The following is a 23,078-nucleotide window of genomic DNA, read 5'->3' on the forward strand; positions in this document are numbered from 1 at the left end:
TTATGGGCCTGTCTAATCTTTGGATGAAGGTTGAACCTCAGCAGTGACTTCATTACTGAGCTAAAAGGGTGTCCAGGGGCCATGCTCTCAGGGTTTCTCCAGTCTCTATCAGACCAGTAAGTCCAGTCTTTTTTTTGTGAGTTAGAATTTTGTTCTACATGTTTCTCCACCTCTGTCCAGGACCCTCTATTGTGATCCTTGTCACTGCAGTCAGTGGTGGTAGCTAGGCACCATCTAGTTGTACCAGGCTCAGTGTTGTGGAGGCTGTGGTAGTTGTGCTCCCTTAGTCTCTTGGACTATTCTTTCACTTGTATCTTTAGTTTTCTTCATTCTCCCTTGCTCCTGAAGGGGTGCGACCAGTGGAGTATCTTAGATGGCTGCTCACAGGCTTTTAAGACCCCACACGCTACTCACCAAAGTAGAATGTAGAACATTTTCTTTATAAACTATATTATGCCAATTGAGCTAGATGTCCCCGAGACCAAAGTTCCCACAGCCCTCAGCCCAGCAATCTGGTCCCTCAGGGAGTTTGGATGTGTCTATGGAGCTACCATGACCTTGCCTTGTACAAGTTGGGCTGGATTCCCCAGCATTGTGTACTCTCTTACCCTTTAGTTCTACCAGTCAATCTTTGTATGAAGACATAACAGGGAAAAGGGTGGGTTCAACACACAGAAAAAACACTACTCCTGTGATTATCCCACAGTGACCTTCTTTTAAGGCTCTGAGAACCCATCTTGTCAGTTTCTCAACATTTTGCCCATTCCTCAGTAGGATCATGCAGTCATTACCTATAGCCTCCTCGGGAGAGAGGCTGATGCTGTCAGTGTACAGGTATTCCAGGAAGGCTCGGTAAACAGGGTATGAAAATTCACTCATTTCTACAATCTCATCCTCATTGTTTTCCAGCGAAGAACGAAAATGTTCACACCTTAAGGAAAAAAGAAACATCAAATCCTAGCATCTGGGCAAGAGCCAGAGGCCTTCCTCAGAGGGCTTAAAAAAGCAGAAAACTAAGAAGTAGAGGAAAGGAAAAACACCAGCATCATTCATGATTTTCATAAGCTGCACTTTCATTTCCTCATCCTGCCTCCTCCCTTTCTTTGTGTTGAAGTTTTAACACAATCATTTATCCACTGAAGTCTTCAAATGCAGCCTGGAGACAGGGCCGTTACTTCCTGGCACAGCCCCCCCACCACATCTATCAGCATTTGTAGAAAGCAATGGAGTTTATTTTTATAAACTCTGAGTAATTTTATGTCTTTGACCCCTCTTCATGAAGGTTTCTGTCCTGTAATAACAGTGAACAAATATTGCATAGGCTGACCTTACAAAGAGGTGAACTTGAGACTAAAATGCATATTGAGTTTGCAATTCACTGACTTAGGATTCAAATATCTGTTATACAATGTGAATGAATTTCAAAAACACTGTGCAAAGTCAAAGAAGCTAGATGCAAAATACATGTCATCTGATTCCATTCATAGAAAATTCTAGAAAATGTTAACTCATCACCAGTGGCAAAGGCAGATCAGTGGCTTCCAAGGCTGGGGGTGGAGGGAAGGATGGACAACAAAGGAGCATGAGGGATCTTTGAGAAGTGATGGAAAAGTTCGCCATCTTGATTCTGGCAGTGGCTTCACAGGCATGTATGTCTGTCAAACCTCATTTAACTGCACACTTTCAATGGATACAGGTGATGGCACATAAATTATACATCAATACATTTGATTTTTCAAAAATCTCTAAAGAATAAAGTAGGAGGCATCACACTCCCCAATCTCAGAACCTACTATACATGCACAGTAGTCAAAACACCCTGCTACTGGTACGACGACAGACACAGAGACCAATGGAACAGAACTGCGAACGCAGAAGTAAATCCATCCACCTATGGACGGCTGATTTTTGACAAAGGGCTGAAGTACATTAAATGTGGAAGAGAAAGTCTCTCTAACAATTGGTGCTGGCAAAACTGGATATCCATTTGCAGAAAAATGAAACAAGATCCTTACCTCACACCAGACACAAAAACTAACTCAAAATGATGTGAAACCTAAAACGATAAAGATCATGGGAGAAAAAACAGGGACAACACTAGGGGCCCTAATGTACAGTAAATAGAATACAAAACATAACTAAAAGTGCATAAATACCAAAAGATAAACCAGGTAACTGGATCTCCTAAAAATTAAACACTTATGCTCATCAAAAGATTTTACCAAAAGAGTAAAAAGAGAACCTACAGACTGGGAAAAAATGTTTGACTGTGACAGGTTTAATAAGGACCTAATCTCTAAAATCTATAGAATACTTCAACACCCCAACAACAAAAAGACAAATAATCCAATTAAAAATGGGCAAAGAACATGAATAGACAACTCTACCAAAGAAGACATTCAGGTGGCTAACAAACACATGAAGAGACGCTCGTGATCATTAGCCATTACCCAGAACCCAGTGCTGTTGAGTCGATTCTGACTCATAGTGACCCTATAGAGAGATGCAAATCAAAACTATAATGAGATACCATCTCATCCCAGTAATAAAATAGAGAACAACAAATGCTGGCAAGATTGTGGGGAGATTTGAACTCTTACACACTGTTGGTGGGAATGTAAAATGATAGGACCACTATGGAAAAACAGTATGGCACTGCCTTAAAAAGCTAAAAACAGAATTACCATACGATCTACCAATCCCACTCCTAGGTATATATCCTAGAGAAATAACAGCCTCAACACAAATAGGCACATGTTCACTGTAGCATTATTCACAATAGCAAAAAGATGGAAACAATCTAAGTGCCCATCAACTGATGAATGCAAAATCAAACTGTGGTACATATACACAATGGATACTACACAATGATAAAGAATAATGATGAATCTGCAAGACATCTCACAAAATGGATGGATCTGGAAGACATTATGCTGAGTGAAATAAATCAATCACAAAAGGACAAATAATGTATGAGACCACTATTGTAAAAAGGCAAGAAGAGGTTTACACACAGAAAGAAACATTCTTTGATTGTTACCAGGGATGGGAAAAGGAGGACGGGAGAATCACTAACTAGATAGTAGACAAGTGTTAATTCTGGTGAAGGGAAAGGCAATACACATATGGGGGAAGTTGGCACAACGTGACCAAGGCAAAGGAAGACACTGTGAGGTATGCAAAAATAAAGGGCAATTACAGTAAATTCTATAACACATACAATCCTGCAACAACAGTAATAACAAACAATAATTTGTGAATAGATACATAGGTTAATATGTATGCTAAATACATGAGGGAAGTCATACGAGAGTATACCCGCGTACATATATAGGTATGGTTGTGGATATTTCTACATATATATTTGTAAAGGCTAAGGACCATGGTCTCAGGGGATATTTAGGTCAACTGGCAGCACAGCTCATAAAGAAAATGTTCTGCATTCTAGCCTGGTGAGTAGTGTCTGGGGTCTTAAAAGCTTGTGAACAGCCATCTAAGCAGCAACTATCAGTCTCTTCTCGCCTGGAAAAAAGGACAATGAAGAAAACCAAAGACTCAAGGAAGCAATTAGTCCAAAGAGCCAATGGCCCACACCAACCACAGCATTCTCTAACCCGAGACGAGAAGACTAGTTGGCGCCAGGCTACCACTACCCACCACTCTGACAGCGATCACAACAGAAGATCCCGATTAGGATGGGAAAAAATGTAGAAGAAAATTCAAGTTCAAAAAAACAAACCAGACTTATTTGTCTGAAAGAGACTGGAGGAACCCTTAACACTATTGCCCTATGACAATCTTCTAACTCGAAACTGAAGACACTCTCAGAGACCATCTTTCCCAAATAATAGATGGGGCTGTAAAACAAAAACACCCTTGAAAAATGTGCTCCTTAGAACAATCAACTGTACGAGACCAAAAGGGTAACATTTGCCTAAAACCAAAGATGAACAAGCAGAGAGAGGCAGGAAAGCCGGAAGAATGCAAACAGGGAACCCAGGTAGGAAACAGGGAGAGTGTTGACACACTGCGGGGATTGTAACCAACATCATGGAACAAGCTGTATAAGAACCATTGATTGGAAAACTAATTTGCTACGTAAACTTCCACCTAAAGCACAATAAAATGTTTAAAAAAAGAAATTAAATAGAATTCAAACTAACAAAAAAAAATCTCCAGATTAGCTTCACCTAAGACCTTGATGGTCTAACAAAGCCATCTTGTTTCTTTGTTTTTGTTTTTTCTTTCTAAAGCATCTGTAAGTTCAGTATCCCACAGCTGATTAAGAATAGGGACTATCATGGGCTGAGTACAGGTCCCAGTTAGGGACGCTTCCTGATGTTGAAGAACTAAATACAGCATTCACTATACAGAACATGCTCAAAAAATGCTAGCTTCTGCTCTCCAATGCCAGAGTGCACATGTTCTTTTTAAAGTCCTCTTGATGAATGAACCACGAATGAGTGAATGAATGGTTATGGCACTTTCCCCTGAACCATGGCCCCGCGCATGCCACATGGCCTGTATTTTCTTGTTTTGTGTGTAACATACTGCCTCTAGCTTCACTGCACGCTCATTATGGGGAAAACAAGGCTTTACGTTTTTCAAAATTACTGAAGTGCTTAGCATTGTTTCACAGACATTTAGAAAATAATTACTGAATCAATGGATTTAGCCCAATTCTCAAAAAGAAAAAAAATATATTTCTTACCTAATTTTGAGAAGGACTTTGTGTGCATAAATATACTTTCCATCAACTAAAAATTTCAGGTCTGCAGTGTCGGGGTTGTCAAATTCCCTTTTCAGTGACTCGGCCACTGTGAGGTGCCCGTCTGGTTCTAAGGGAGTGACGAGAATGGTTTTAGAATCAGCTGTGGACACAACGAAAACGCAGACCAGACACAACACTGCCGGCTGCTGCCTGTGAAAATGCCCATTCACTGAAATAAGTGTAGTCACGACCACATACTAACAACAACATCGCAATAATGCCTCTTCTCCCCCAAATAGATTAGCATCTCTGTAATTATTAACAAAAAGAACCTCACGTATCTGCTCATGAATTTGACAAAACAACTAAAGTCCCAGACTACTTCACAAAAGGAAATTCTTAATACTTGAGCAAATATATCAGCTAAAAATAAAATACATAGTTTTGCAGTAAGATTAAAAAGCAGTGAAATAAAATGACTTTTAATTTGGTATGGGTGCTTAGTTTCTCATACCTTTAAGAAAATTAATCAATCAACTTAGTTGCCTTTCACAGAAGCAGAGGGTAATGCGTAAGATGAAAAAGCACTTAACATCCACCCTGACTATGAAAATAAAAGCACCAGGGTTCCCATCCTAGTTTTCAGGTCATCACCAGACAGACAACCATCAGCTCACCCACGGAGAGGAGGCGCCACGTGACGGCAGGAGTGGCAAAGCAGGCGAAGACATCGTCTGTGCAGGAGAAGCGGGTGAGGTGAGGCAGAGTGACTGACTGGCCACGACACTGGCCCCACATGTACACGTTCCCTCCCTGGGTCTTGGCAGCAGAGGTGTGGGTAGAGTGACAGGCTGCAATCTCGATAATTCTAAGGTCACAAACAAACATCAAGTAAACACAGGGGACAGAAGCAGCGCGTTGACTTCTCTTTCCCTAGGTTTAACTGATTTAGGGCATCATAAACTTAACTTAACTTACACCAAAGAAAAAAGACCTATGCACCTAAGCCCGCTGATGTGGAGTCATGTCTGACTCATAGCGATCCTACGAGACAGAGCAGAACTGCACCATAGTTTCCAAGGAGCAACTGGTGGACTGGAATTGCTAACCTTTGGTTAGCAGCTGCTCCTTGGAAACGCTAAGGGGTAGTTCTACTCTGTAGTATAGGGTTGCTATGAGTCGGAATTGATTCAATGGCAACAGGTTTGGGTTTTTACGTACCTAGTCTTCCAAATTTGCAGCCACCAGACCATAATTTACATTTAAATCCTAGTACAATGGCATTTATGTCTCAGGAAGATCTGCCTGTTAACACTTTTAGCCAGTAGGCCTACAAAATATGCACCATCCCATTTGGGAATAATAGTACAATCAAAGAAACTGGAGGAAAAAACAAAACAAAAAAGGTGATTTCATTTTCTTTCCTAAAGGCATTACTTATTGAAGTCGATAATGAAGATGTGGACCATCCTGACCCAGGGTCAATAAATTAAGATCTGAATCAAACTTCTGCCTATCTTAGGGTTGAACAGAGCATCATGCTGTGGGTGGCACAGCGGCCTCAGTAGTTCCGCCTCCCTGGGCTGTGTCCTCTGAGCCCCCAGAGTGGTGTGCTGAGACCACCACATGGTGGACTCTACTGCTCTAAGTTCATGGTTGGCTGAAAGGTAGTTCTAAAACACTTCCTCATGGGGAACACTGGGGCATTGCTTCGGAAATAAGTAACTTCTCTATGAGAATAAACCACCATACAGACTCAAAGAAGACAGTCCACACTTTATTTTCCCCCAAGCAAGGTCCCCATCTTGATTTTGCCGCAGTAGGAAACAGTACCAGCATCCTCAGTGACTTAGGCTCAGAACTTCAGAGTCACCTTTGACTTCTTACTCTCCCTCCCCACCTACTAGTTTCTACAAAATACCAATTGACAAATAACTTTCTTTGTAATGTCTCCCATCTGCCACTTCTCTGCCACCACCGTAGGTTAGGCAGACCCCACTGAAACAGCCGGCTAGGCTTTCCGTGCCTTAGGCTTTTCCTCACCTCTGACCCACGCTGCACGGTACTGGTAGGTTAATTAATCATGCTCCTGAAACACCATTCTCATCAGTGCTTTCAACCCTTCAGTGGCTTCCCACAAGAAAAAGTCCAGACACCCGGCATTCCAAGGCCTTCTGTAACTTGGCTTCCCCGATCTCCAGCCTTCTCTCAGATCACTTTTGTCCACGCACCCTGTGTTCCACAAACACATGAGCTCACTGCCCCTCAGTGTGTTTACTCACAGTTAATGTCTGGGCAAGCTCCCTGCCTCACAAATCCCAGCCATTTTTAAGGCCCAGTTCAAACAGCCCTGAAGCAAGAGGTCTCTCGCTCACATGAGCTCTTGTACCACTTCCTGTCCACACCTCTCCAGCCCGGCCCTGTTACCTTTTCAGGGGCATATGTCTTACCCATTCCGCTAGGTCACAAGTTCTTAGCAGGTGGAGTCACTGGCTTTTTTCTCGCTCCTTAAGCACCTAGCGGAAACCCTGGTGGTGTAGTGGTTAAGTGCTACGGCTGCTAACCAAAAAATCGGCAGTTCGAATCCACCAGGCACTCCTTGGAAACTCTATGGGGTAGTTCTACTCTGTCCTATAGGGTCACTATGAGTCAGAATCAACTCGATGGCAACAGTTTGGTTTTTTTTTTTCTAAGCACCTAGCATGATGTCTTACTACATACAGATTTGCAAGTCATTTTATTAACTAGTTTGGGGAAGACTCAACAGCGTAGAACAACTGAGGATCGCGTAAGATCTCACTGGCCAAGGGGTTACAATTGAAGGGTAGAGCTCTTTCTCCACTGCCTGTGTTAATAAGGATGTTTTCCAGTAAATGAGGGAGGTGGTCATCACACAACCTGGAGATGATAGTGTCATCTCGCCTCTTTCTCTCATGTGTGGCCCAGTAATTTCACTGATTTATCACAGGACAACTTTAAGCTCTTGAAAACCACCAAAGCACTGGAGGGAAGAGGCTCTGACGTATCACGGTGGACAGCAAGGGCTATGGCATCACACAGACCTGGGTTTCATTCAAACTGTTTGAATCTTACTCTACCATCCGGCCATTTGGCCACGGGAACGTTACTTAGCCTCTATGAGCCTCAGTTTCATCACGTTACAAGACTACTGTGTGAAAATTAAATAATAAAATGGCTGCTAAGAGCAAGTACGACGTCTTGTATTGAATAAGAATAGGGTGTTCTTTTTATTTGTTGTTTTATTGTGGTATAAATAGTATTGTCTGTTGTTGTTAGCTGCCATCAAGTCAGCCCCCGACTCATGGCAACCCCATGCACAGCAGGATCGGACAGTTGTCATCCACATGGTTTTCACTGCCTAGTTTTCAGAAGCAGATTGCCAGGCCTTTCTTCCTAGTCTATCTCAGTCAGGAAGCTCTGCTGAAACCTCTTCAGCTTCATAGCAACACACAAATCTCCACTGACAGGTGGGTGGTGACCGCACATGAGGTGCACTGGCTGGGAATCAAACCCAGGCCCCCTGCACAGAAGGTGAGAATTCTACCACTGAACCACCACTCCCCGGGTAAAAATAGTAGGAGGTTCTTAATATTACTACTACGATTCAGCATTTAAAGTGACAAAGCCCTCCTTATGTAGAGACTGTACGTTTCTAATGACCAATTCAGATTAGGAAGACCTCCCCAAGAAGAGCCCTTTCATGGCATTTGCATGGCTACGTCAGTCAATTGGCTCCAATCTCAAATACAGTGCTTGCAAAAGAGCCCTGCCCAGAGGGGAAAAATGGTTGATACTGTTTGGCATCTTAATAAGCATGTTCTTTTCATCAAATAAAGAAAAGGGGGGGGAGAGGGGCAGGAAACAGAATAAATACACTGATTCAAAGAAAAGACCATCTACTAGAGCCACTGATTTTACTGACAGCTCTCACCATCACACCCACATATGAGCGGGAGCAAAACAGTTCATTTTTGGGTGCCTGGCGCAGTGGAGGAAACCCTGGTGGTATAGTGGTTAAGTACTACAGCTGCCAATCTAAAGGCTGGCAGTTCGAATCCACCAGGCGCTCCCTGGAAACTCTATGGGACAGTTCTACCCTGTCCTATAAGGTCACTAGGAGTTGGAATCGACTTGACGGCAATGGGTTTGGGTTTGGTGGGTGCAGTGGACAGGAATGGGCTGGGAGTCAGACAGCAGCTTTGAGAGGCCAAGTTACTGGAACACTTATAAACCAGTCTCCTTGTCTGTTTTACAAAGAAGGTCAAGAGAGCAGAAGACCAGGCAGTGATTACCTCACAGGCCTGAGGTGAAGAGGAAACAAAAGCCGGCGCCCAGCACAGTGTCCGGGCATTCAAAACCTGCTTCCTTCCTAGGCTGAAATGCTTAACAGCTGTGGCTGGAGATCTGCGGCCCGCCCTGCGGAGCTCATGATCTAGCTGGAGAGAGAAGCTGCAAAGCTGCGAAATTACAGACAACTCCCAAATAGCCTCAGTGTGTGCTCCGGGAGTGAGGGAAACCAGCTGGGGGCTCCTCAGGGAATGTTTACCACAAAGGGAGCGTAGCTGGACTGCAAGTGCTTTGGAACGGACACAGAAACAGAGTAGAGAATATTATGCAGAAAGAAACGCGTGAGCAAGTGGGGAGGCACAGGGTAGCCACAGCAAGACTAGGGAGAGGGTGTAACACCAACAGGGCCTAACTGTGGGGAGCAGAGAGCAATAAGGTTTTGAGGGCCAGTGGTGTCAGTCTTGATTCCGAGGCTGAAGATTTGATCTGACTTGACAGGCAAACTGGTAACACCTCTGTAGCCAAGGCCACGATGTGAGGAAAATGGTGTTCTCAGAAAGATTAATCTGGCAACAGTGTGCAAGATGAATTGAAAGGGAGAGAAAGAACAGCCTGGAAGGTCAGCTGGGAGAGGCTGATGGGTATGGAGACGTCACATCCAAGCCACAATGCCAAGAATGATGGTGGCCTTTGAGGTCAATGCAGAGGAAGGAGAGGTGTCAAAGACTGCCCCAGGAGTACGAGTCTACGAAAACACAAGTCTGATGGTACTGAGGGATTGGACACAGAGCTGGTCTGATGGCGGGGCTGGGGGTTCAACATACAGGTATCTAAGCAGTTAGATAAAAGAAAAAAAGATCTATATTTTAACCACTTTAGTTCTAAAAGAATCTGGTATACTCTGGGGGGTTAGTACAGCCCAACAAACAATGTTTAGATAAATATTAATTAATTAATTAATTAATATTGCCCTCTTCATATCTAAGCACTTATACAATGACTTACTAGACACAGGTTTTTAATTCTTTGAGTAAACTTTATGCCCTTTGAAAGACCACTTAAAATGATAGAAACCATCCTCATGGTGACCCCATGTGTGTCAGAGTAGAACTGTGCTCCACAGGGTTTTCAATGGCTGATTTTTTGGAAGGGGATCACCAGGTCTTTCTTCCAAGGTGCCTTTGGGTGAAATGAACCTCCAACCTTTCGGTTAGCAGCTAAGAGCGTTAACCATTTACACCACCAAGGGATTCCAAAATGACGGATAGCCTCCCTTTTTCCTGAGATTGTTCTATGAAAAATGTAACTGACTAGAATACAATAGAGCCCTTCTGCTAAACTACCCAACATAAGAGAATCAAAATAATTTAAACCTAGGTGCTGTGCATACACACTCTTCCTACGTCCACTTCTGAAATGCTTACTATTATTAGTCTTTTGAAGGGAAGCAGCCTTGGCCAGCACAGGAGCTGGTGAGCCTGAGGCAGAGACACTGTTGAGGAGAGTGGCTGCGGCAGGCAGGGCAGAGTCAGGGCGCCGGAGGCAGCACCGCAGACACGCAGCCTTTCCTCAGCTGGGATGTTTACCTGGAACACCTAGCTCCACTGGGGAAGCCAGGGGTGGGGCACAGGCGTGGCTGACCACAGCAGCTGCTACAGGAAGGAGACTGCAGAGAGTTTAGAGGAAACCTTCAGGTCAAAGCTCAGAGCTGGGGACACTGCCTAAGGCCGTCTTCTTTTCCATCTGACTCACACCAATGACCAGATTCTGAAGGCAGCTTTCCCAGTCTGACGTGCAGTCGGTGGCTGTAAACTGAGCTAACCTTTACTGCCAGGCTATCTGGCATATTTCATACCTTATTTTGTAGCCAATCTTGAAAAATGACTACGTGTTCATCACAAACATGTCTGCTTTGTGCCACCTAAAGGGAATGATCCACAACCACAGAGCTTAGCGGCGGTGAAGTACTAGAAACAAAGGAGTAACAGCGTGAGAGAGAGTGTAGACAGGAGACAATGACAGGGTGAAAAGGGAAAAGGCAGTTTGTGAGGGAGAAGAATGAGGTAGAAGAAACAGTGGTGCTAAAAAGGCCCAGAGCAGCCAGTCCCAATCTGAGTTTTGTAACAAACCAAATTTTTGCCAATTACCTCAGAAACTCAAAAACAATTACCTCAACAAGTCACAAAATTCTCAAAAATTCAAGGCAAAGCTAGTTTTAAATCAGTTTAACTTTTTTTAACAGAACTTTAAGAACAAAGACACAAATGCTGGTAAATCAAATACCAAGGTATTGAAACTTCAAACAGACTGGGAATGATGAGGTTGTTAGAAGACAATCACTAAACTAACCATTTTAAGTATTAAAAATTAAAATTTATGTGAACACAAATTGCTGACAAATATTGTTCATCATAAATACACCTCTCTAAAAAAGATTTTTAAAAGATTTTCCTTGGGTTGTTGCTTGAGCAAAGACTCCGGTGTACGTAGATTTTTATTCTCCACCTTCCTGTGAAAAGGCAAGTAAGAACTCAAGATCCACCCCAGCCCAAATTCAATCCTATTGTTACTAATAGAGCTTTCCCATAATGGGTCCCAAAAGAGTCAGAAGTAAGGTTCCTGCCAAGATAAATCATAACGAATTCGTAAGACTTCAGTCACTGAAAAGGGTGCATGGCTGCAGAACAAGTCCTAGTGAGACTTACACACTCCTCCCTTGAAAAGTGTGTGTGACAGGGCTGGACGAAAACTGCAAGCTCAGAAATCGCCACGTGAAAGTGAACTGAGAAAAGCAGGAATATTTCACTCAAAACATTCATCTATAACTTCTATAGCCCAAGTAAAGTTTATGTGAACAATAAGAACCTAGTTCTTTCTACTTTTTGACATTTATTATTAAAAATAATTACCCTCTGCTGCCAGTTAAGGATGCTGGCCCTCACAGAGCTCACTGCCCTGTGGCTCTGCCTTTCTCCCATCTTGCTACCCTACAAGTCCTTGAAGTGGATGGAGTCTGAAGACCTGGACTGTCATTCTGCATCAGTGACTAGCAGGGTAACCCAAGGCAAGTCCCCCATTGGGCGGATGGCCACAGACTCTGAGAGTCCAGGCCAGATGAGTTAAAGTTTATGGTAAGTGTGAAAGAACCATAAAAATGGTAACCAGCTGCCACAGAGTCAATTCCCACTCATGGCAGCCCCATGTGTGTGAGAACATAACTGTTTTCAATGGTGGATTTTTTGGAAGATCGCCAAGCTCCTTCCCAGGCACCTTTGGGAGAACTTGAACCTCCAACCTTTTGGAGAGCAGCCAAGTGAGTTAACCCTCTGCACCACCCAAGGACTCCTATGGTAGCCAAATAAAAACCAAACCTGTTGTCGTGGAGTCAATTCTAACTCATAGTGACCCTACAGGATAAAGGAGAACTGCCCCATAGGGTTTCCAAGGACGGTTGGTGGATTCCAACTGCCAATCTTTGGGTTAGCAGCAACAGTTCTTAACCACTATGGCAACTACCTTAATATACAGTTTTTATTTGCTCCTTTAACACTTCTTGATTCTTCAGTCTAAGTATAAAACACCCCTAGTGACTGCATTTGCTAGCCTGAGGCATTCTTCTGATTATTCAAAGCCTCAGGGCCATCCCTCCTCTTTTTATTGAGAACCTCCGAACTACCTTTCAGAAGAAATGCAAATGGCATGCTGCATTTACCTGTGCCAGTTCCTGACCCACAGCTACCTCCCATCAACTCCAATTCCTAAGAGGGCAAGGATCTTATTCTAAAATTTTGGGGGGAAACAAAACAAACGTTTTATTTGACTTACTTAATATAAACTAAATAAAATCAGCCAGGTTCACAATACTCAAATGAAAACCAAGTACTGTGGCTGAAAAATGACAATCTTGGCTCCTCACTTTCACTACATAATCCAATGGAAGACCATCAGAGAACTGCATATAAATGCAAGATAACTGATTTATCCACGTATTTATTTTTAAATCAAATATAATAAAAACTGGTATGTGAAATAAAACAAACCAAAAACCCATTGCTGTCCAGTTGATTCCGACTCATAGCCACCTTACAGGACAGAGTAGAAATGCCCCATAAGGTTTCCAAGGAGCAGCTGGTGGATTCGAACTGCCGACTTTTTGGTTAGCAGCCAAGCTCATAACCACTGCACCATCCGGGCTCAGTGAAATAAAAATAGCAGTATTAATTTCTAAAGTGACTGCAACCCTGGTTTAAAAGAAAAGATAATGGAATGTTTTTGCTCCTTACTACAGTGTCAGCAAATGAATATGGCCATGCTTGGGAAATTAAAAAGCTCTTCAAAAATTTTATTAGGATAATTTGGAAAATAATTACTTACCACAACCTTGTGAACAAAACTAAGTATGAACTTTCTAGTCATTTTACTCTTCCTCATAGGGACAGTTTGGGAGTTAAAGTAATGAAATAATCCTATGCTTTTTAACTGGCAAATTTCCTAAATAGCTGAGTGACTTCCTTTATACCCCTTCTGAGGTACTTTCCTCAGGATAACTGTGCTACAGAAGACAGAGCTCAACCATTATCAACTTCCTCTTAGGAATGTAAATCAGAAAACACAGATGAGGGAAAGGGGGACTGTGTGAGGGAGAAGTGTCACCTACAACAGCTGCTGGCGGCTTAGTCATCCCGGTTTATGTAGAGTAGCTAGCTGTTAAGAGGTATAGATGAGATATGTGTAAATGAAGAATAGAATATTTAACATATAGTCAACCTCCCCAACAATTCAAAAGCCAATTTTTAATAAAGAGTGAATGTTCTATTAAAGCAAGAATATTATAACACCAGCAATAAATTTCCCACAACTCTGTATCATGTCTACGTTCTGTTTATTCCCTGACGAACACTGCGGTTATTGTGAAAATGCGTGCATTACCTGTCCTTTTCCACACTGATAGGGGTAGGGTAGGACTGGTTGCTTTTATTGCCAGTGCCCAACTGGCCATAAGAATTTGCTCCCCAAGCATACACTTGGCCTTCATCTGTTAATACTAATGTGTGTGCGTAGCCACAGGCAACCTGGGGGGAGAAAAACCAAGTCCGCTCAGGCCTGCAAATAGAAGGAAATAATGCTTTCACAGGGTAGGCTAAGACTCCAACATGAGAGCAAGAAAGGTACGGCAATAAGTTAACCAGTAACCCTACAGAACTCTAGCTTTGGCCACAGATCTTGCCAGAATTACAGTAAGATCAACATGAGCATCTTGCTCAGACCCACTTGACTCGGCTTTAATATAGCATCCATTATGCTGACATGGGTCAAGAGGCGTGTGAGGTGAATATAAACCAAAAAAACTACAACAGTTGCCACTGAGTCAACTTCAAATCATGGTGACCCCATGTGTGTGAGCACAGAACTGTGCCCCATAGGGTTTTTAATGGCTGGTGTTTTGGAAGCAGATAACCATGCCTTTCTTTTGAGGCACCTCTGGGCAGATATGAAATGCCAACCTTTCGGGTCATAGCTGAGCACTTAACCATATGTGCCACCCAAGGACTCCATGAGGTGAATAAATACATGACATAAAAAATTTTATTTTTAAATTATTATTATTTAATAAACTTTTTTCTGATTATAAAATAAAATATGTTCCAAGTGAAAAATATAGAAAACTACAAATAATTAAATAATCTCAAGATCGACAAATAGCAATCCTCCAAAGTATGCCAACGTTTTTTTCTCTATTTATATATGGATATAGAAATACGTACCTATATCTTTTTTTAATTGTGCTTTAAATGAAAGATTACAGTTCAAGTTAGTTTCTCATACAAAAATTTATACACACATTGTTACATTACCCTAGCTGCTCTCCCTATAAGGTGACGGCGCGCTCCTCTTTCCACCCTGTATTTCCTATGTCCCTTTCTGCCTTCTCATCTCACCTCTGGACAGGAGCTGCCCATTTAGTCTCATAAAAAAATTTTTTTTTTTTTTTTTATCTACTTGAGCTAAGAAGCACACTCTTCACCAGTATCATTTTATGTCTTATAGTCCAGTCTAATCTCTGTCTGAAGAGTTGGTTTCGGGAAAGGTTTCAGTTTTGGGCTAACAGAGAGTCCGGGGGCCATGTCTTCTGAGGTCCCTCCAGTCTCAGTCAGACCAGCGAGTCCGGTATTTTTACTAGAATTTGAGTTCTCCATCCCGCTTTTCTCTTCCTCCGTCAGGGACTCTCTGTTGCGTTCCCTATCAGAGCGATCATGGTGGTAGCTGGGCACCATCTAGTTCTTCTGGTCTCAGGCTGATGGAGTCTCTGATTTATACCTCTTATGCTCATATTTCCCTTGTGTCTTTGGTGTTCTTCATTCTCCTTTGCTCCAGGTGGGATTGGGAACAATTGATGTATCTTAGATGGCCACTTGCTAGCTTTTAAGACCCCAGATGCCACTCACTAAAGTGGGATGCAGAAAATTTTCTTATACCAATTGACCTACATGTCCCCTAAAACCATGGTCTCCAGACCCCTGCCCCTGCTACTCCGGCCTTCAAAGTGTTTGACTACTCAGGAAACTTCTTAGCTTTTGGTTTAGTCCAGCTGTGCTGACTTTCCCTGTATTATGTGTTGTCCTTCCCTTCACCTAAGACAATTCTTGTCTACTGTCTAGTTAGCGAATACCCCTCTCTCTCCCTCCCCAAACTCGTAGCCATCAAAGAATGTTTTCTTCTGTGTTTAAGCTTTTCTTGAGTTCTTATAATAGTGGTCTCATACAATATTTGTCCTTTGCGACGGACTAATTTCACTCAGCATAATGCCTTCTCGATTCCTTCATGTTATGAGATGTTTTGCGGATTCACTGCTGTTCTTTGTGGTTGCATAGTATTCCATTGTGTGAATTTGTTTATCCATTCATGTGTTGATAGGCACCTAGGTTGCTTCCATCTTTTTGCTATTATCAAGTGTTGCAATGAACATGGGTGTGCATGTATCTGTGTGAGGGCTCTTATTTCTCTAGGATATATTCCAAGGAGTGGGGTTGCTGAATCGTACGGTACTTCTAACTTTTTAAGGACACACCAAATCAATTTCCAAAGTGACTGTACCATTTTACATTCCCACCAGCAGTATATACCTGTTCCAGTCTCTCCACAACCTCTCCAACATTTATTATTTTGTGTTTTTGGATTAAGGCTAGCCTTGTTGGGGTGAGGTGGTACCTCACTACAGTTTTGATTTGCATTTCTCTAACGGCTAATGATCGTGAGCATTTCCTCATGCATCTGTTAGCCTCCTGAATGTCTTTTTTGGTGAAGTGCCTGTTCGTATCCTTTGTCCATTTTTTAATTGGGTTGTCTTTTTGTTGTTGAGGTTTTGCAGTATCTTATAGATTTTAGAGATTAGACCCTAAGCAGATTTGTCATAGCCAAAAAATTTTTCCCAGTCCGTAGGTTGTCTTTTTACTATTTTGGTGAAGTCTTTGGATGAGCCAAAGTGTTTAATTTTTAGGAGCTCCCAGTTATCTAGTTTCTCTTCTGGTGTTTGTGCACTGTTAGTAACGTTTTGTATTCTGTTTATGCCATGTATTAATGTTCCTAGTATTGTTCCTATTTTTTCTTCCATGGTCTTTATTGTTTTAGATTTTATATTTAGGTCTTTCATCCATTTTCAGTGAGTTTTTGTGCATGGTGTGCGGTATGGTTCTTGTTTCATTTTTTTGCAGATGGATATCCAGTTATGCCAGCACCATTTGTTAAAGAATATGTCTTTTCCCCAATTAATGGACTTTGGACCTTTATCAAATATCAGCTGCTCATAGGCTGATAAATTTACATCTGGATTCTCAGTTCTGTTCCATTGGTCTATGTATCTGTTGTTGTACAAGTATCAGGCTGTTTTGACTACCGTGGCAGTATAATAGGTTCTACAATCAGGTAGAGTGAGGCCTCCCACTTTGTTCTTCTTCTTCAGTAATTCTTTATTTATCTGGCCTCTTCCCTTTCCATATGAAGTTGATGATTTGTTTCTCCATCTCATTAAAAAATGCCACTGGAATTTGGATTGGGATTGCAATGTATCTGTAGATGGACTTGACAGAACAGACATTTTCACACTGTTGAGTCTTCCTATCCATGAGCAAGGTATGTTTTTCCATTTACGTAGGTCTCTTTTGGTTTCTTGCAGTAGTGTCTTGTAGTTTTCTTTGTATAGGTCTTTTACATCTCTGGTTAGATTTATTCCTAAGTATTTTATCTTCTTGGGGGCTACTGTAAATGGTATTGTTTTGATGATTTCCTCTCGGAAGTTCTCTTTGTTGGTGTACTAGTTTTTTTTTTTTTAATAACCATATTGTAAAATCAGTTCTGTACCTTGTTCTTTTTTACTTAACATTACATATAGCACTTTCCCATATCATTAAAAATTCTCTGTAAACATCATTTTTCTGCCTGGACAATATTCAATCATATGGTTGTGGTATAATTTATCGGATCATTAACTTATTATTTGATTAGATAAACTATGCTACATCTGTTGTTCTGTGATTAAAGTTACCAAATTTTTGCTATATTTATTAACTAACTCTTTAAGTGACTTTCTCTTTGGTTCCTTTAGGACAATTCCCTAGGAGTGGAATTACAGACAAAGGATATGAATATTGTTAAGGCCCTTGATACATACTGCCAAATTTTCTTTGGGCGAGGTTGTAACGATTTATGACTGCGTACGACAGTGGCCTAGAAATATAAATTTTCTGAACGTGCACAACTGAATTCAGGGAAAAGGAGCTTTAAGCTTTACTCCAATAAAGACATCCAAGCAGCTAAACTTCTCATCCTGCTATCTTTGTTTGTCCTGCAGACTTAAACACACACACACACAGAAACCAAGAGTGGACGTACCCGCTGGACATGAATGCCTTGCAAAGCTGCTACTCTACAGGGGGTTGGCTGGTTGCCACTGCTGCCAAGTCCAAGCTGCCCATTTCCATTGTAACCCCAGACATAGACCTGCGAGAAAACAAGAAACTTAATGCCCAAGAAAGATAAGAGCAACCAAGTTCCATGTTATGAGAAACACGCCATGCTGGCACGACACAGATAAGCAAACATTCATTAAACAATTAATGAAAATAACTATCTTACCTCCCCAGCATCCACTACTGCCATGGAGCACATCTGCCCACATGCTATGTTCACGACTGCTTTGTTCTGTAAGCAGCCAGTGACTCTTCGAGGGATTGGCTGATTTGCTGTGGATCCAGATCCTACCTGTCCAGAGTTATTATAACCCCAGGCAAATACCTATTAGAAAGACGAGAGAAACAAGTAAAACACATCATCTTAGAAAGTGTCTCAACTGGGTACTAACAGACACGACACCTCCCCTTTCCTCGCAAAGTGTTGCATATACATTAATTCTTACAACAAAGGCAGAGAAATTTTTATAAAATTCTTTCTTACATAATGGGCTGTTTTACAAAATCAAGTTATAGTGTTATCTACACAAACTAGCAGTAATAATTATTGTCAGATATCATGTAACACTTGTAAAAACATCTTGGACTCAGTCATATTTTCCAGCACCTTGGGGTTTTCTTTTTGCAAACAACTCCCTTCCACTATAGCAATATGGAAAGAAAAATACACCTTTTTAAATTTTAGTTATTTAAATCCTTACTACATATTGGTAAACACCATAATATAAGCACCATCGCTATTAATTACTACCAAAAATACGAGTGAATTTGAGGGACATGGTTATTCTAATCAAATGATATTTCCGGGACTACTACAAGAATCTATATAATCTTAATGAAACAAAAATCAGCAATATTTTTGCTGACTAGTCTCACCTCTCCATCAGACGTTAGCACCAGAGAATGGTAGGATCCACAGGCAACTTCAATGACTTGTTTGTTTGACAAGTTAGTGGAGATGTAACAAGGTACTAAGCCATGGTTAGTTGTCCCATTGCCCAGCTGGCTATAAGCATTGTGACCCCAGGTAAAGACTTCTCCTTCTGAAAATAAAGACAGCCAGGTAATCATTATACAAATATGTATATAGTTTCTACAAATGGAAACTAAAAATTCAGATTCAAAAAGCTAATCAGCTGCCCTATTCCACCAAACTCATTCTATAAAAGAATACATTTGGGAAGTTTAAACTGCATTCTACCTCAAAGCACCAAGATGAAATTTAAAAGCAGGCAGCTATAATGGCTGGATGATAGGCTTTTAATGAACAGCAGAGAAAAGGCTGCTCAAAATGATGGAAAAAAGTATTAGATTGAAAGTAAAAGATTGTAAGGTCACTTAATCTCCTTTGGGCCTTAATTTTCTTCTCTTATAAAAGGATCACAAGGTAATTCTAAAAATCGTTATTATATTATTTATTGTACAATATACACTCAAAAATGGAAACCCTGGTGGCGTAGTGGTTAAGTGCTATGGCTGCTAACCAAAAGGTTGGCAGTTCAAATCCACGAGGCTCTCCTTGGAAACGCTATGGGGCAGTTCTACTCTGTCCTATAGACTTGCTATGAGTCGGAACTGACTCAACAGCAACGGGTTTGTTTGTTTCTTTACATATTCAGAAAAGTTCATAAAACATGTATGTACAGTTTCATAAATAATTATAAGGCAAACATCCATGCAATTATCACCAGGTCAAGAAAAAAACCCTTATGGTCACCCTGAAGCCCCTGACATATGTATCCTGAATAACAGTCTAGTTTTTCCTTCCTTCTTTCCTTCTTCCCTCCCTTCCTCCCTTTTTCTCTCTCTTTCTTTCTCCCTGCTTTGCTTAGAGTCAAGGTGTTCCTCTGTCCAGTCCCCTGGAGATGAGGAGAGTGTAGCCCTTTGTGACCCCAGCCTCACGTGAGCAGTTTTCTATTGCAGCCCTGTTAAGCAGAGCTTTGACTGTGACCCCCTCCCCTCATCAGTCCATCCAAACCACAACTCAGTTTAAGTGGACAGGGAGACGCTTTTAAGGCAAAAGTACTTCAAGTTCCCTTCTAACCTCTTACTTAGTTCATTAAAAAGAAAAAAATAAAAACCCAATTGCCTTCTAGTTGATTCCAACTTATGGCTACCCTATGTGTGTCAGAGTAGAACTACGCTCCATAAGGTTTTCAATGGCTGGTTTTTTGGAAGCATATCGCCAGGCCTTTCTTCTGAGGTGCCTCTGGGTAGACTTAAACCTCCAACCTTTTGGTTAGCAGCCAAGTGCATTATCTGTTTGCACCACCCAGGGACTCCATGCTTCCTCTCAAATTTAGCCTAATTCCTTCCTACCTTGTAAGTGCTCTGATGCCTTTATAAAGCCTTTCAAAAATATTTTATCTGGAATTTTTAGTTGTTTTCAATGAAGATGTGCTCTATCTCATCTAACAAGCCATTACCAGAATTCAGAAATCCCTAAAACTTACTTTTTTAATGTGAAATAAATACATAAAAGAGTATTTATAAAATTTATTTACCGTTTAAAGAATACTCATAAAAAGAATACTCAGCTTAAGAAAAACTCTAAGGTATGTTTCAGTTCAAATCTCTTATTAGTCTAAGTTCAGGAAACAGGCATGAGAATGTTTAATTCCACAGACTACTAATACCAGCTTCAGCATTAAGAACCATAGAAGGTTAAGAGCTAGAAGGGCTCCTGGAACTAGCTTTAGTCAGGAATCTAAAGTATAAAAAAGAGACTTGCCAAAGTCCAGAGTGAATTCAGAGTTCTAATTTATAGTAATTACACTTATAACATATAAACAGAGGGGTGTTCACTGCTTATGGCTTGTCATTCACACACTGAAAGTGCCATTAATTGCTAGATTCCATCTGCTACATTATCCTACTATGACATTCAGGTATATTCATATTTCACTTCGAAATTGAGCTCAAAGAGCAGAGCCAGGAGCTCTCACTCAATCAAATGCCAGGGTCTCAGTTTAAGGGAAAGTCCTGGTCTTCTCAACAAACAAGGCAGGAGCTAAAATCCTCCACTGTGTTCCTAGGTTACCTGTTGTGGCAAGGACAATATGCGGGCCGCTCCCGTAGCTGAGGCAGGCTATTTTTTTGCCACTTAAAGAATCCAGTCTCCGAGGTTCAATGGTGCTCTGGACATCCCCTAACCCAAGACAGCCACAGCAGTTTGTGCCAAGTACAAAAATCTGTGAGAAAAGCCACTGATGGTTAACACCATTCTATTTCTGACAGATCTATAAATTACATTAAAATGGGCACAGTGCTCCTATAACAAAACAACTTCAGTACAAAATAAGTAAGACATCTATGTCCCACGCTCTTTTTACCTTAATTCCTGACTTCTCCCAAGTTCTTCAATTTAGCAAATCCATTACTAAAAATGTGCGTGGCTGAAGTGTTCCCTTCAAAATTACCTCATTGTTTACTGTGGTGTATAAAACTTCATTGCTGGCACTGCCAAAGACACAAGCCTGGCGAATTAACTGCAGTTCTTCCTCAGAACAAAGGGAAAAAATTGGCCACTTTCCCACATCTACCATCTTCAAAGACGACAGAGTAGCCTGCACTGGCTGAAAAGGAAAAAAAAAAGAGAGAAGCAGTCAAGTAAATTTTCTTTGCCCCCTTACTTCTGTACAAGAGGGATAATTAACACTGTTTTAAGGAGGAACAAGCTGCATCTATTTCTGAGAGGCCTCTCACAATGGCAGCAACTACCTCAGTACTGTTTCCAGCAAAGGAATCGCTTCAGTTCTGCCCTCACAGAAACCAGCACCAGAGGCCCTCGGTGGAATCAGATGTCACATAGTAATTTTCCTCAAGGACATGGGCGTCATCCAGGCCAGAACTGTGGGGAGCTAAATGTCTACAAGTACCTTAAATGTTGGGTATGTCTTAAGTGTAGTTCTGAAAACCAGAGTGGTGGTAAAAGCAGGGGAAAAGAGAGAAGGCTGCTATTTCATCTGCTGCCTAGTCTTCATTTCACGCAGTACATTAAAGAGGGAAATAAAAGGTCACAACAAAAGCAAGTCTTTGGAAAAGAACAACGCTAAAGGTGACATCAGGGAAATGGTCTAGAAGTTTCAGTTCCCAGGCAAGTTTCTTCACCTGACCTTCAGTGTGAGCTGTTGGTGGGTCTCCCTCACCTCCACTCAGTGTTGGGGATTGGTCATGAGAATGAGCAGTCCCACAAGAGTGTTATGGATTGACCTGTGTCCCCCTAAGTTATCTGTGTCCCTATACCTGTGGATGTGATCAAATCTAATGGAATAGAATCACCTTCCGTAATGCAGGGCTTGAACCAGTTGTAAACGGTTCAGTCACAGCCCACGGAAGCAAGTCAAGGCTTCGAACCGGTTCACAGCGGTTCAGAAACGACCCACAGGAACAACGGCAGTATATGCATTGCATAGCAACCAAATCTCTTGCACTTCAGCCCAAGAAGGACACCCGTGGCTGTGACTCACTCAGAGATGGCGGCCAACAGCACTGCTTTGAATGTGTCACTCTCCACAGTCTATATATTACTTTTGTAAACTACTTCTGGACTTTCCTACCAAACCAAAACCAAACCCTCTGCCGTCGAGTCGATTCCGACTCATAGCAACCCTGTAGGACAGAGCAGAACTGCCCCATAGAGTTTCCAGGGAGAGCCCGGTGGATTCAAACTACCAACCTCTTGGTTAGCAGCCATAGCTCTTAACCGCTACACCACCAGGGTTTCCGACTTTCCTACGAGAGCTGACAAATGTGAGCTAGCACACATCACAGCAGTTTAATTTCAGAAGCTTTGTCATCTCTGTACACCAATGCTGGCTTTGTATAACCGCTGGCATCTTTTATTGCAATCTGCCCTTATTTTATTAAAAATGAGTGGAAAACAGAAAATGAAAATCAACAGTGATAGTTAATATTAAGCTGTTAACAGTGATGAGCAGATTTTTGTAAATTTAATAAAATTAAGATGAAAATGATTATACATGCTGTAGGCTGTGAAACTGTTAACATCATTTGGACACTGACTGTATTTAAGCTGGCTGGCTGTAATCTCCAGGTGTGATGGAAAAGAAACAAATAATATCTATGATGAA

General features: G+C 41.6%; 1 protein-coding gene across 16 annotated transcripts in view; it reads right to left on the bottom strand.

The window, feature by feature from the left end:
- RCBTB2 (RCC1 and BTB domain containing protein 2) overlaps positions 1 to 23,078 on the bottom strand; it is a 53,966-nt gene that overhangs the window by 18,208 nt on the left and 12,680 nt on the right. For 14 of the 16 annotated variants that reach the window (XM_003412621.4, XM_064270133.1, XM_064270134.1 and 11 more), the window contains 9 exons: positions 21,405 to 21,560; positions 21,026 to 21,176; positions 18,862 to 19,028; positions 18,152 to 18,310; positions 17,909 to 18,016; positions 13,949 to 14,091; positions 5,389 to 5,579; positions 4,712 to 4,838; positions 792 to 931 (listed from right to left, as the gene is read on the bottom strand). In XM_003412621.4, coding sequence (XP_003412669.1) covers positions 792 to 931; positions 4,712 to 4,838; positions 5,389 to 5,579; positions 13,949 to 14,091; positions 17,909 to 18,016; positions 18,152 to 18,310; positions 18,862 to 19,028; positions 21,026 to 21,176; positions 21,405 to 21,560 — 1,342 coding nt within the window. Of the gene's footprint in view, positions 1 to 791; positions 932 to 4,711; positions 4,839 to 5,388; positions 5,580 to 13,948; positions 14,092 to 17,908; positions 18,017 to 18,151; positions 18,311 to 18,861; positions 19,029 to 21,025; positions 21,177 to 21,404; positions 21,561 to 23,078 lie in introns of those variants that run through there. The other 2 variants (XR_010318204.1, XM_023551320.2) reach the window with 2 other exon arrangements.

This window comes from Loxodonta africana, chromosome 17 (assembly GCF_030014295.1).
Source record: "Loxodonta africana isolate mLoxAfr1 chromosome 17, mLoxAfr1.hap2, whole genome shotgun sequence".
Taxonomy (NCBI): Eukaryota; Metazoa; Chordata; class Mammalia; order Proboscidea; family Elephantidae; genus Loxodonta; species Loxodonta africana.